General features: G+C 40.2%; 1 protein-coding gene across 3 annotated transcripts in view; it reads left to right on the forward strand.

Moving 5' to 3' along the window:
- COL4A2 (collagen type IV alpha 2 chain) overlaps positions 1-2935 on the forward strand; it is a 300203-nt gene extending 297268 nt beyond the window's left edge. For all 3 annotated transcript variants that reach the window (XM_056555742.1, XM_056555743.1, XM_056555745.1), the window contains one exon: positions 68-2935. In XM_056555742.1, coding sequence (XP_056411717.1) covers positions 68-322 — 255 coding nt within the window. In that variant the 3' untranslated portion in view covers positions 323-2935. The remainder of the gene's footprint in view (positions 1-67) is intronic.
- Positions 2936-15533: the final 12598 nt, after the last annotated feature.

Here is a 15533-nt window from a genome sequence, read left to right on the forward strand (position 1 = left end):
CAATATATCACGCTGTAAGGATATAAATATCACCTGTCTAAATCTAACTTTGCTATCTGTATTTCAGCACACGGCCGCAGGTGACGAGGGCGGTGGACAGCCTCTTTCCTCTCCTGGCAGCTGCTTAGAAGACTTCAGAGCAACTCCATTTATTGAATGCAATGGTGGTCGCGGAACTTGCCATTATTTTGCTAACAAATACAGCTTCTGGCTTACAACTATTGACAAGACATTTCAGGGTTCTCCGTCTGCAGATACACTGAAAGCTGGCCTAATTCGAAATAATATTAGCCGATGCCAAGTTTGCATGAAAAATCTGTAAAATAAATTTTATGAATATCTTTTTATAAGAAAAACATTTAACAAATGTATTATTGGTGCTCAGTTTTTAACTTATTACCTCACTAGCTGTTCTCTCATTTTGTAAGAAAATATTGTTATTTTGGTTCCCCCTCTGATTCGGGAGCAACGTCATTGCAGAGAATTCTACTCAGACTTTCATTTATACATACTTTATTACTATAACTGCAAGGTTTCGTAATTCGTTTCTCTAGATTAAATAAAATAATCAAGTGATGCATAAATGAACTATTTGATGAACTTAACATTTTTCTTTGTATACCTTTCCCATGCTGGATTGAATAGGACTAGTGTGGATCATATTGCTAAGTAAAAACAATTACAAGGTTTTGAGCCACTCCCTTCCATTATTTTTCTGTAGGGCAAAAGGAATAACACGTTTTCCTCTGTAAAATGACTGTATATGCTATACTAACAGGCATCGTGCCAGTCTCTGTCAGTGCCTTTATTCTGATGCCTGTAGGTCAAGAGTAGGGATTTTTTTTTTCTTCACTGCATCATTATTATTAGATTGCTGATAATAATTTTCTATTTTAACATTGTATGAGTTGTGCTAACTATGCAGTTTCCTGATATTTATTGTGGCTCAAACCAAAACTAGAACTACAATTTAGACAGGCTTCACATAGCCGTAGAAAGGCCACAATACTTGCACTTTCCATGGTTCTTCTGAACCAGATTTAGGTCCCTGTAGAGCACTATGATAGCTTACATCGAACAAAGGGAAGTCTAGGTGATTGGCCAAAACCGAAAACCGAAAATGTGGCCTCATTACAGTCTTATCAAAGTAACCTTTAGGGGGTTATTCCAACTCTTTAAAAAATATGTTGTTTATATGGTGTGAGACTCATTACTTACTATTATATTGTCTGTAGCTACGATGCTTCCATTGTTTATCATCTGTTTGTATGACATCCCATACAATTAACTAATGAATATCTCCCCTCTCCGTGATCTGGGAAACATCTGTGCCTTATCTCTACTTTTCTCTGGCTCTCCCCTAATAATCCCTTTCTCAGTAGCGATTGTGTTTCACATGCTGGAAAGCAGCTCTAGTAAGCAATGGAAGAGCAAAGCTGTGGCTGGCAACAGAGTTGTGATGTGTGTGAAGACAGTGAGTAACTAAAGCTTTACCATACATTTTGTAATAGAGGAGTGTACCCTGCTGTCAATAGGGTCAAAAAAACTGTGTTCGTTACAATGTAATCATGCTCCACAGCATGCCAAAGCGTCATTAATACTAAATTGCTATACAGAGCATAAGATAACAAAGAAAATGTTATTTCTGACCTCTGGTGGCATCACCTGTTAAGCATTCACACTAATTTAAATACTTTAACATATTTTCTTTTAGCTCAGAAAAATCCTTTAAGTTAAAATCTAGTACCCAATGGATATAATAGATAAAAAATTAACTACAAGGGTTGTGCTAAGACTGCAAAATCTGCACAGCACCACACCACACTAGTTGTAAATCATTTTATATGTTCTTTTATATGATTTCTGCTTTGAAAATATTTCTGCAATGTAGTTACATAGTCTTTGCAACACTGTTTTGATAAACCTTTATTTTTTATGTATCAATTGAATGGATTCTTAAGTAAACTTGTTCCATTTGCATAGTCTCATTTTCACTTTCCCTAAAGCACTTGCTAAAATGATGAATGAATTAAGCAAATACAATGTCTATACTGTACGTAAAGTTTACTTAAAATAACCAAAACTGTGTAAATAAAATTTATTTAACATTATGTGACATTGCTAACACCTTTGGGCCTAAATAAGTAAGTGCACAGTGTGTATACACCATATTCAGTATTAGCAGATAAGTGTATGTGCTGTAATGGTGGGTTACAAAACTAAACATTGCTAAATGTTATATACTACAAGCATCAACAGCTTCTTGCGAACCAGCCTCATTCTCATTGTATGTACAGTATATGGTTTACATTTCATTCTCAGTAAATAGCTATGGGTATATATTAGTGTGATTATTCTGCTTTTTTATGGTGTAACCAAATCTCTCTGATTTGCCCATGGTAACCAATCACAGTTCAGTTTTCATTTTACCAGAGATATGAAAGCTGAGTTGTGATTGGTCGCTGTAGGGAAAATGATTAATCTAAATTGCTTTTATCTCATACAACATTTCTGCAAGAAAAAAGTGCATTGTCTTATGTGTGAATAGGAGTATCATTGTGTAAGGCACATTCCTCAATTTAAACAAATTTGCTTACAATTTAGCAGTATTCATTGACAGCAATTAAAAGTGTAAATTTAATTATTTCTGTATTGGTCTGATGTCCAGGTCAAGAACTGTAGATCCAGTGTATGAAAATCCTATAGACAGCAGCTAGCATGTCTTGCTAACATGAGGCAGAAAACTTATTTTAATATGCCTTGAACTAGCCCCTCCAGGAGCAATATTCAGTACAGAGTATAAGTTGCCTGGTGAGCAACTGGTGATCAGGGCTTTCAGCAGTGGTCCTCAATGCGATCAGCTGGTCTCAGTGGTCTCTTGTGGTTTCACAACCCTTTTAACGGCATTACACTGCACAACATTGAGCATTCTGTACCTGCCGGTGTAAATCAAGACAATCTAATTGTCATTACAAATCAGGAGAAGTTTTGCTTGCCAGCAGTCACACTTCAGACCTGAACCATAATACCATCATTTCACTAAGTAATACAGGATAAACTATCCTGACATGTAGTTTTATTAAATACCAGCATTCCAACGAAACAACAATGTTAAAGCACATGTACTTAAAACTCTTGTTATTATTCCTGGAAATTAATGCTATTAAATGGGTATTCCAACACTGATCCCCATCCACAGATTAGAGGGTAAGCGTCTCATCACAGGGGTCCAACTGCTGGGACCCTCTGTGATCTCAAGAATAGAAATTCAAGTGTCACCTTGCAATCGAGCTTCGAGTTGAGCATGTGTGCCACCACTCCATTCATTGTCTATAGATTCACCACCCTCATTCCAAGTTGAGATTCAGGTGTATGTTCTTGAGATTGTGGTGATCACTGCGGTCAGACCCCTCAAGATCAGACCTATCTTTGGGATAGGGGATAAGTATTAAAAGTTTGAATACCCCTTTAACGTTTGTGCCTCCCTGAGTACCAATTAATTATTAATAAGAAAAAAAACTTACACCAATTACAATTATACAATGCTTAAAAACATCATTTATTTGAGAAAGAAAAGAAGAAAAATATTACACATTGGCCCTGATTTACTAAGAGTGGAGTGTAGTTTTCTTTGCGGGTTTTAATTCCCTACAAGTATTTTTCCACAGTATTTACTAAGGTTTCCGTATGTTTTGCACTTTTCCCCATGTTTTACCTTTTTTTTTTTTTTTACACATGCTCTGAGCTGTGGGGTTTTTCTCAGCTTAAATCCACCACATTTTCTGTGGAAACCTTAGTAAATATGTTGGGATTTTTAGAAAATGTTGGAGACACGCTCCCTTTTTGGTGGCCACACACCCTTTCCCAGATGGCCATGCCCCTGTTCTGGGGTTCTTCAGTAAAACGTAGAGTTGGTCAGGTTTTTTTCAATTCTGGCGCAGACAAAATTTCTTGCACAACCCGACAAAACAGGTCAGGTTTACAAAAGTAAATCAGGGCAATTATGTTTTATCCAAATAAACAAGTGGGTACAAAACACAGAAGAAGTACAATCTTTTTATTATACTTTTTCTACTTGTAGGTTTCACTCCTGATTTTAGTACTCAGACCGTATGTATGATATACCCAGTTGAGAAGGGTAATGGCAATGTCCAGCTGTAAATAAATTCTCACATTTCTAGGAGGGATACCAGAGTAACATAACAACAGTCATATGAAAAGATGTTCCAGAATTTTTAGATCATGGAGAATATATACTTGTGAGGGAGCTGACAGTTCCTCTATAACAACCACATACCAATAGTTCAGTATCTAGTGTCGTAATTATGATTGTTACCTGTTGTTCTTTGTATTTAGGTTTTGACTTTCAAGATTCCCAAGTCGATAGTGTTGTAATTATCCTGAATAAATATATTTTATAATTATTGATGTGTCTATTGTATGTGATAGCTTTCATAGTTATATTATCAAGGTAAAGGAAAGGGGTAATATATTATGTGTAAAAAGTTTAGTATTAACATTTTATCCCTTCTCGTCCCATAATGTAATAGTACTTCTCTGTGATCTGGCCATTCCTGTGACCTGGTGCCAATATTGCCAATTTGAATTTCCTTTTTCTGGATGACTTTAGTAAAAAAAAAAAAAAAAAAAAAACATAATGAATCATATTGATTACAAGTAGAGTTGAAGGAGCTTTTAAAAAATGTTCGGTTCGCTGGTCTTACAGAATTTTTCGAAAAAGTTTGGCTTGTGGCAAAAAAGTTATATGCCAACTGGCAAAGCATAACCCTCAAAACACATGTATAACACTGCCTATGAGCTCTAAAGCCCAGTAGAACACTGATCGGTCACTTATGAATGAATTCAAGTCGTTTTTAAGTGGTTTTAAGGCTAAAGTAATGTCAAATATCACATTTTTTTGGTAAATGCCTGCCAGTGGTTTGAAAATGCACATTGAATATTGGAAGACAAAATGGCTTTTTCCAAGTGTTCCAAAAATTATCCTTTTTTGGGAGTAGCAACAGGTTTTGAGTCTGGCCAATGAAGACGTAATGGCTTTTTTAAATGTTCCCAAAATGTTCCCCCTTTGTGAGTGGCAACAGGATTGGTGTACCAAAATAGTGAAGAAGCTTTTGTATGAAAAGTCTAAAAAATGCATCCCTTTTTTTGGTATCGTGGGGATCATGTATGTGTAGACCTGGCTGTTAGTAGCAGCAAAGGTGGTAGACTGGTAGTAGTTGTAGCGAGTGGACAACAGGCTGTGGTGGACTGGTTGTAGTTGTAGTAGCCAGCAGACAGCTGGCAATAGTGGGTAGACTAGAGATAGTGTAGTAGCAAGCTTGCTGTCAAGCAGTGGTGGACTGGTGGTAGATGTAGCCAGCAGGAGTGGTGCCAGTTCTAATCAGTGACATCAAGCATAGGAGTTTTAAATTTCTCACTGATATATGCCTCGTTCATTTTAACCCCTTAAGGGCATGGCAATTTTTTTTGCAAGTGATACAGCAGGTAAAATAAAAGAAACAGCAGGTATGTCCAGCTCACCACCAACACCGCCATGTCTCGGACACGTGTGGACCAACATGCACTCGTCAATAAGGAGGCGTCCAGCACTTGGTAACGGTAAAAACGATAGCTTTATTCTTCACAGTTGGGACACACAATGCTGCGGTAAGGACAATAGTGACGCGTTTCAGCGGAGCATGTCCACCTTAGTCATACAAAGAAACAAGTGGCTGACTCCATTTTTATGTGCCCGCTCCAAGGCCACACCCCCTCCAGGTGAAACAAGGTTCAGCTGGTGGGTGTTACCTGTGTGAGCACAGGAAAAAAGGGAAACTCAGCTCAGACCAAGTTCACATTTAGACATTATACAAAGAGAACAATATCTCAAAAACATTTTTTCTTTACATGTATAAATGTATAAAAAAAGTATTAAAAACAATGTAAACATTAGTCTACACCCGATAATACTATATAGTAAATATGTCAAATGTATGTAAATATAATAAATTGTACAACATATAATAATATGACAAAAAAATACTATATAAGTATGATACTAGAAAATGGAGGAAAATTATAGCAACAAGGGGCAAATGATATGACAATAATTTGTCAATTATTATAAATAAATGTATAAACCAAACTGTCCTTTTGTGGCTGATCTTACAAAAAGATGGAAAGGAGGGGAGTGGGAAAACAAAAGTATATGTTGAACTGCGATATTTATTTATTTCAATTATTATTATTATATCATTGGCTCCTAATATTGTGGACCAGAAGAATGTATTATCTGATATGTAGAATGATTCAAAATATTTCTCATATACATACTGTAATTTTTATTTTTCATCCTATTATAATAAAAAAAATAGGATCAATTCTACATATCAAAAATACAGGGAGGGAGAAGTGAAGTTAGGATCGTGTCTAGAAAACCAATCAAAACTGACCCAGAAAAAATGAAACGGAGATAGAATAGAATAAAATAACATGAAATAACATATCGGGGAGGGGAGAGTATGAAACAGTAGGCAGGACGTCCATAAGAAAGGAGAAATTCAATAATGTAAGATGACGTCCTGCCTCCTGTTCAATCCCTCCGGGTGTCTAGTCCCCAACTGCATAATCCAGTAGACCTCACGATCTAAAAGTTTTCTCCTATGGTCACCTCCTCTCACAGGGGCAAGTACTTTTTTTTTAGCTTCACCTTAACAGATCCGGAATCGTCCGATTCTGCCACTGATGTTTGCAACGGATCTGCTATCTCTGCTGCTGGTGCTCCAACTGCATCTTCCTCCCCTATGCCTACGTCATCTGGCCAAGTGAGTACCCGGGCTTCTACGTCATCAAAAAACGCCGGGCAGGGAGGAAACACCGGAGGCCAGCGGCAGGTCGTCAGGCAGAAGAAAAAGAGGTGAGGACAATACCAGTTTTCAACTTATCTGCTAAAATATTGTCCTCTGCTCAACTGTCTCTACTATCAAAAGGACTTTCCTTCTCTCCCAGTACTCGGTTTGACTTGTTTAACCCCTTCACGACGAACGACGTACATGTACGGCGCCGCGAAGTGTCACTTGGCGCGTGGCGACGTACATGTACGTCGCGGGGTTCCGGGAGCGCCGCGTCGCCGGTAGCGGTGATCGGACCGGGATGACTGCTGTTATCTAACAGCAGGCATCCCGGCACATCACCGAGGAGGGTCCTGAGACCCCCCCATGACCGCGATGCGCGCAAATCGCAGGTCAATTCAGACCTGCGATCTGCGCGATTCCGGGTCATACGGGTCACTGGTGACCCGGTGACCCGGAAAATAAGAGGGATCGTAGGTGTCCGAGACACCCTCGATCCCCCTAAAGGGATAGGAGTTTGGTGGCAGGGTTGCCACCCCTCCTATCCCTGCTATTGGTCGGCCGAGCGACCGACCGATAGCAGACCGGGGGAGGGGGGGTTAAAGTTCGGTTCCCCCGCTTTGCCCACCTATCGGTGTCCGGGCAAAACGGGGGAACCGTCCAGGGAGGGTCGGCGCCGAAGGTCCCTACCTGGATCCCGGATCGCGATCCTCCATGCGGGGATCCCCCACGTGCGGCGGCGGCGGCTTCCGGGTCCTGCTAGGTGAGTTGTTGCCTAGCAACATCCGGAGGGCCACAGTTTACAGTGGTCTCTAAACCGTGGCCCTCCAGATGTTGCAAAACTACAACTCCCAGCATGACCAGACAGCTGTTTGCTGTGTGGGCATGCTGGGACTTGTAGTTTTGCAATATTTAGAGGGGTTCAGGTTGTAGATCACTAAGTGGTCTCAAACTGTAGCCCTCCAGATGTTGCAAAACTACAACTCTCAGCATGCACAGACAGCAGTTTGCTGTCTGGGCATGCTGAGAGTTGTAGTTTTGCAACATCTGGAGGGCCACAGTTTTGAGACCACTGGACAGTGATTTACAACTTGAACCCCTCTAAATCTTGCAAAACTACAACTCCCAGCATTCAGGAACAGCATAAGGCTGTCTTGGCATGCTGGGAGTTGTACTTGCGTGCCTCCAGCCATTGCATAACTACATCTCCCAGCATGCCCTTCCGCAATCAGTACATGCTGGGAGTTGCAGTTTTGCAACAGCTGGAGGCACACTGGTTGGAAAATACTGAGTTAGGTCATAGAACCTAACTCAAGGTTTTCCAGCCAGTGTGCCTCCAGCTGTTGCAAAACTACAACTCCCAGCATGCATGGTCTGTCAGTGCATGCTGGGAGTTGTAGTTTTGACCCCCCTCCCGTGTGAATGTACAGGCTACATTCACACTGGCGGCAGATTACAGTGAGTTCCCCGCTGCAAATTTGAGCTGCGGCAAATTTTCCGCCGCAGCTCAAACTCCTAGCGGGAGACTCAGTGTAATCTGCCGCCAGTGTGAATGTAACCTAAAAACACTACACTACACTAACATAAAATAAAGAGTAAAACACTACATATACACACGCACACTGCCCCCCCACCCCCCACCTCCAATAAAAATGAAAAACATATTTTATGGCAGTGTTTCTAAGATGAAGCCTCCAGCTGTTGCAAAACAAAAACTCCCAGCATTTCTGGACAGCAATTGACTGTCCAAGCATCCTGGGAGTTTAGCAACAGCTGGAGGCACCCTGTTTGGGAATCACTGGCATAGAATACCCCTATGTCCACCCCTATGCAAGTCCCTAATTCAGGCCTCAAATGCGCATGGCGCTCTCTCACTTTGGAGCCCTGTCGTATTTCAAGGCAACAGAATAGGGTCACATATGGGGTATCGCCGTACTCGGGAGAAATTGCCTAACAAATTTTGGGGGGCTTTTTCTCCTTTTACCCCTTATGAAAAGGAACAGTTGGGGGTCTACACCAGCATGTTAGTGTAAAAAAATAAAAAAATTTACACTAACATGCTGGTGTTGCCCTTTACTTTTCATTTTCACAAAAGGTAAAAGGGAAAACGCCCCCCAAAATTTGTATCGCAATTTCTCCCGAGTACGGAGATACCCCATATGTGGGCGCAAAGTGCTCTGGGGGCGCACAACAAGCCCAGAAGGGAGAGTGCGCCATGTACATTTGAGGTGATTTGCACAGAGGTGGCTGATTGTTACAGCGGTTCTGACAAACGCAAAAAAAAAAACACACCCACATGTGACCCCATTTTGAAAACTACACCCCTCACGGATTGTAATAAGGGGTGCAGTGAGAATTTACACCCCACAGGTGTCTGACGGATCTTTGGAACAGTGGTCCGTGAAAATGAAAAATTTTGCACAGCCCACTGTTCCAAAGATCTGTCAGACACCAGTGGGGGGTAAATGCTCACTGTACCCCTCATTACATTCTGTGAGGGGTCTAGTTTCCAAAATGGTATGCCATGTGGGGGTTATTTTGCTGTTCTGGCACCATAGGGGCTTTCTAAATGCGACATGCCCCCCGAGCAAAATTTGCTCTCAAAAAGCCAAATATGACGCCTTCCCTTCTGAGCATTGTAGTTCGCCCGTAGTGCACTTCAGGTCCACTTATGGGGTACCTCCATACTCAGAAGAGATGGGGTTACAAATTTTGGGGGGTCTTTTCTGCTATTAACCCTTGCAAAAATTTGATATTTGGGGGGAAACCCACATTTTAGTGAAAATTTTTTTATTTTTTTTTTACATATGCAAAAGTCGTGAAACACCTGTGGGGTATTAAGGCTCACTTTATCCCTTGTTACGTTCCTCAAGGGGTCTAGTTTCCAAAATGGTATGTCATGTGTTTTTTTTTTGCTGTTCTGGCACCATAGGGGCTTCCTAAATGCAACATGCCCCCCGAGCAAAATTTGCTCTCAAAAAGCCAAATATGACTCCTTCTCTTCTGAGCATTGTAGTTCGTCCGCAGTGCACTTCAAGTCCACTTATGGGGTACCTCCATACTCAGAAGAGATGGGGTTACAAATTTTGGGGGGTCTTTTCTGGTATTAACCATTTAAAAAATGTGAAATTTGGGGGAAAACCAACATTTTAGTGAAATTTTTTTTTTTTTTTTTTTTACATATGCAAAAGTCGTGAAACACCTGTGGGGTATTAAGGCTCACTTTGTTCCTTGTTATGTTCCTCAAGGGGTCTAGTTTCCAAAATGGTATGCCATGTGTTTTTTTTTTGCTGTTCTGGCACCATAGGGGCTTCCTAAAGGTGACATGCCCCCCAAAAACCATTTCAGAAAAACGTACTCTCTAAAATCCCCTTGTCGCTCCTTCGCTTCTGAGCCCTCTACTGCGCCCGCCGAACACTTTACATAGACATATGAGGTATGTGCTTACTCGAGAGAAATTGGGCTACAAATATAAGTATACATTTTCTCCTTTTACCCCTTGTAAAAATTCAAAAATTGGGTCTACAAGAACATGCGAGTGTAAAAAATGAAGATTTTGAATTTTCTCCTTCACTTTGCTGCTTTTCCTGTGAAACACCTAAAGGGTTAAAACATTTACTGAAAGTCATTTTGAATACTTTGGGGGGGTGCAGTTTTTATAATGGGGTCATTTATGGGGTATTTCTAATATGAAGACTCTTCAAATCCACTTCAAACTGGTCCCTGAAAAATTGCGAGTTTGAAAATTTTGTGAAAAATTGGAAAATTGCTGCTGAACTTTGAAGCCCTCTGGTGTCTTCCAAAAGTAAAAACTCGTCAATTTTATGATGCAAACATAAAGTAGACATATTGTATATGTGAATCCCCAAAAAATTTTTTGGGAATATCCATTTTCCTTACAAGCAGAGAGCTTCAAAGTTAGAAAAATGCTAATTTTTTTATTTTTTCATCAAATTTTGGGATTTTTCACCAAGAAAGGATGCAAGATACCACAAAAATTTACCACTATGTTAAAGTAGAATATGTCACGAAAAAACAATCTCAGAATCAGAATGATAACTAAAAGCATCCCAGAGTTATTAATGTTTAAAGTGACAGTGGTCAGATTTGCAAAAAAGGGCTTCGTCCTAGAGGTGAAAATGGGCTCCGTCCTTAAGGGGTTAAGACTTTACTCGATGTAAATAAGCTTGTACGCAACATTACCATCAAGAAACATTTCTTACATATTGCCCATGACGATGGGGAGGACATTTTAGACTGGGGGGAATATGTTGTATATGATGGTGATGCTTCTGATTTAAATACACATAATTTGCATAATGGTTCAGCTATCATCTTTGATTCTCCAATATCTGATGTAGGTCCTGCTGGGTCTGGAGGTGCCCTGGGGTTCTCTTTTTGAGACCTCCGGACGCTTTTGGAACTCCAACAATTACAAGAAAAAGACACAAATTTGTATATACCGTCTTTGAACACTGCTAACCCTACCTTCTATCCAGTCTAGGACCCCCGTACTTGACTCGTTTCAAGAGGCAGTGGAACGCGAACTTGTATCGCTTTCCAAGACTAATATTAAACATAATGATAATCTGTCAGCCTCTGAACGAGCAGCATTAAAACAATGGAGGAAGCGGACGATATCATCGTCCGCCAGGCGGATAAGGGAGGTGCAGTGGTGGTCCTGGACAGGGGTCTGTACTATAATATTAACATAGCTATGTTGTCTGATTTGAATACATACAGGCCCCTGTCCGGTGACCCCACTGTCCCCTTCTCATGTAAAATGAGTGCCTTGGTTGATATTGGAGTGGAACATGGCCACCTTACTCAAAAACAAAAGGATTATATACTTATCCAACATCCCCAGGTGGCCATTTTCCACTCCCTTCCCAAGGTACATAAGAACACCTTTCCTCCGCCCATGTGACCAATTGTCGCAGGAATTTCTTCCTTAAACGAAAGGCTATGTGCATGGGTGGATAACCTATTACAACCATTGATTGGCAAAATGCCTGGGTATATTAGGGATACCACCCATGTACTGGCCATGATGCAACATATTGTGTGGCAATCCGAATACATTTGGATTACGGCGGATGTTACATCCTTATATTCTGTCATACCCCATTCCAAGGCGTTAATGGCCTTGGAGTGGTTTTTGATGACATATTCCACATATACTCGAGATTTACAGCTGTACATCGTTGAGGTAGTTCATTATCTTCTAACTCACAATTATTTATGTTTGACAGGAGATTGTTCTTACATGTGATGGGAGCTTCAATGGGGGCAAAATTCTCCCCCTCTCTCGCCAACATATTTATGTGTTGGTGGGAGAGGGGGACACTTTTTGCTCCCCATAATTCTTATTCTAATTCTATCCGATGGTCTAAATGACAATGATCTATGTCTCAGGTTTACTGTCACCTGTGAGAAGAATACCATGCCTTTTCTTGATTTAAAACTCGTTGGCGATACTGTACATGGGAAAGTCACTACTATGACGTATCACAAGGAGACTGTAGTCAACTCTATTCTTCATGCGTCCTCTTGTCATCCCCCCCACGTGACTAAAAACTTGCCCGTGGGGGAGATGATTAGAGCGCGACGAAATTGTTCTGTGGAATCTGACTTCAGACGTGAGGCATTTGATATTGCTTCGCGCCTGCAGTCTAGGAGTTACAGAGCGGAGCACATCAAGAGAGGCCGTGAGATAGCCAGCAAGAAAGAGAGAGATGTGCTCTCCTAGATACCTCAAGACACAAAAATGAGAATGAAGGTAGTGTGTCAACTAAAGAGAATCGTCCTATTATTTTTACCACACAACATAGTGATGATTTTTTGAGTATTAAAAAGATTATCAATAAATATCTACCTATGAACAGTGGCGACCCGGCTTATTCAGAGATCTTTGAACATGGGTTTAAATGTGTTTCCAGACGTGCTGCTACAATTGCATCTAAAATTTCACCCAGTTTGTTTTCCACCCATAAAATGGGTAAAACAAATTGGCTATCTCAGATTGGATCCTTTTAATGTGGACACACCCGATGTATCTGTTGCGGCATCATGCAGAATAGCAAAGAGTTCAAATCTACATCGAATGGGGGAATTCATAAGATGAAACATTATGTGAATTGTAATACCCCCTATGTAATTTACCTCATAACGTGCCGCGAGTGTGAGGTGCAGTATATAGGATGTATAACGAATACTCTCAAGACCCGTATACGTAAGCATCTTTCTGACATCTCCCACTTCAACTCGCGGCATGTGTCGATGGTGAGTAAGCACTGCGCAAACCACCATGGTGGAAGCTATGGGACCCTCAGCCTACAGGGGATTGAAAAAGTACTTGCCCCTGTGAGAGGAGGTGACCATAGGAGAAAACTTTTAAATCGTGAGGTCTACTGGATTATGCAGTTGGGGACTAGACACCCGGAGGGATTGAACAGGAGGCAGGACATCATCTTACATTATTGAATTTCTCCTTTCTCATGGACGTCCTGCCTACTGTTTCATACTCTCCCCTCCCCGATATGTTATTTCATCTTAGTTTATTCTATTCTATCTCCGTTTCATTTTTTCTGGGTCAGTTTTGATTAGGTTTTCTAGACACGATCCTAACTTCACTTCTCCCTCCCTGTATTTTTGATATGTAGAATTGATCCTATTTTTTTTATTATAATAGGATAAAAAAATAAAAATTACAGTATGTATATGAGAAATATTTTGAATCATTCTACATATCAGATAATACATTCTTCTGGTCCACAATATTAGGAGCCAATGATATAATAATAATAATTGAAATAAATAAATATCGCAGTTCAACATATACTTTTGTTTTCCCACTCCCCTCCTTTCCATCTTTTTGTAAGATCAGCCACAAAAGGACAGTTTGGTTTATACATTTATTTATAATAATTGACAAATTATTGTCATATCATTTGCCATTTTGTTGCTATAATTTTCCTCCATTTTCTAGTATAATACTTATATATTATTTTTTTGTCATATTATTATATGTTGTACAATTTATTATATTTACATACATTTGACATATTTACTATATAGTATTATCGGGTGTAGACTAATGTTTACATTGTTTTTAATACTTTTTTATACATGTAAAGAAAAAAAAATTTGAGATATTGTTCTCTTTGTATAATGTCTAAATGTGAACTTGGTCTGAGCTGAGTTTCCCTTTTTTCCTGTGCTCACACAGGTAACACCCACCAGCTGAACCTTGTTTCACCTGGAGGGGGTGTGGCCTTGGAGCGGGCACATAAAAATGGAGTCAGCCACTTGTTTCTTTGTATGACTAAGGTGGACATGCTCCGCTGAAACGCGTCACTATTGTCCTTACCGCAGCATTGTGTGTCCTAACTGTGAAGAATAAAGCTATCGTTTTTACCGTTACCAAGTGCTGGACGCCTCCTTCTTTCAGCAGGTAAAATAAATATGTAATTTACTTCCTGTAAAAAAAATAAAAAAAAGTAATTTTTATGTCACTTTCATGGCTTTAAAAATCTGGCCACTAGGGATCTCCCTTCTGGTCCAGACCACATTCTGTCTACTCAAAAGAGATTGGTCTCCTGCCAGTCCAGCAGGAGACTATAGTCTGTGCTTTTGAGCAGACTGAATGCTGCCTGGACCAGAAGGGAGACCCCTAGTAGCCAGATTTATAAGGCCATGAAAGTGACATAAAAAGATTTTTTTTTTTTACAGGGAGTAAATAACAAATCTTATCTATTTTACCCGCTGTATTATATGTAGAGATGAGCGAACTTACAGTAAATTCAATTCGTCTTGAACTTCTCGGCTTGGCAGTTGATGACTTATCCTGCGTAAATTAGTTCAGCCTTCAGGTGCTCCGGTGGGCTGGAAAAGGTGGATACAGTCCAAGGAAAGAGTCTCCTAGGACTGTATCCACCTTTTCCAGCCCACCGGAGCACCTGAAAGCTGAACTAATTTATGCAGGAAAAGTCATCAACTGCCGAGCCGAGAAGTTTGTGATGAATCGAATTTACTGTAAGTTCGCTCATCTCTAATTATATGTAAAAAAAAAATATTTTAAATCACAGTGCCCATTTAAGGACCAGGCCAATTTTGCTTTTTCCACCTCTCCTTTTAAAAGCCATAACTTTTATTTTTTCACCGACAGACCCATATGAGGGCTTGTTTTTTGCTCGACCAATTGTACTTTGTAATGACATCTTTCATTTAACCATATGATGTACCATAAAACCAAAAAATTTATATTTTCAGGCAGAAATGTAAAATAAAACTGCAATGTTACAACTTTTGGGGGGGGTTGGTTTTTATACAGTGCACTTTATGGATTAAAATGATACATTATAATTTTTCTGTAGGTCAATGCGATAAAACGTTACCTAATTTATATAGCTTTTCTATTATTGTACTACTTTAAACATTTTTTTACTTTTTTAACCTGTTAAGGACCCAGGGCATACAGGTATGCCTTGACAGGGCATACCTGTATGCCCGTGGGAATATCGGTCCCCACCGTGCGCCGGGTGGGGACCGGACTGAGGTGACTGCTGATATCGATTAGCAGGCTGTTTGCTGTGTGGGCATGCTGGGATTTGCAGTTTTGCAACAGCTGGAGGGCTACAGCTTGGAGATCACTGTGCAGTGGTCTCTAAACTATGGCCCTCT

The sequence above is a fragment of the Hyla sarda genome, chromosome 2 (assembly GCF_029499605.1).
Source record: "Hyla sarda isolate aHylSar1 chromosome 2, aHylSar1.hap1, whole genome shotgun sequence".
NCBI classification, from domain to species: domain Eukaryota; kingdom Metazoa; phylum Chordata; class Amphibia; order Anura; family Hylidae; genus Hyla; species Hyla sarda.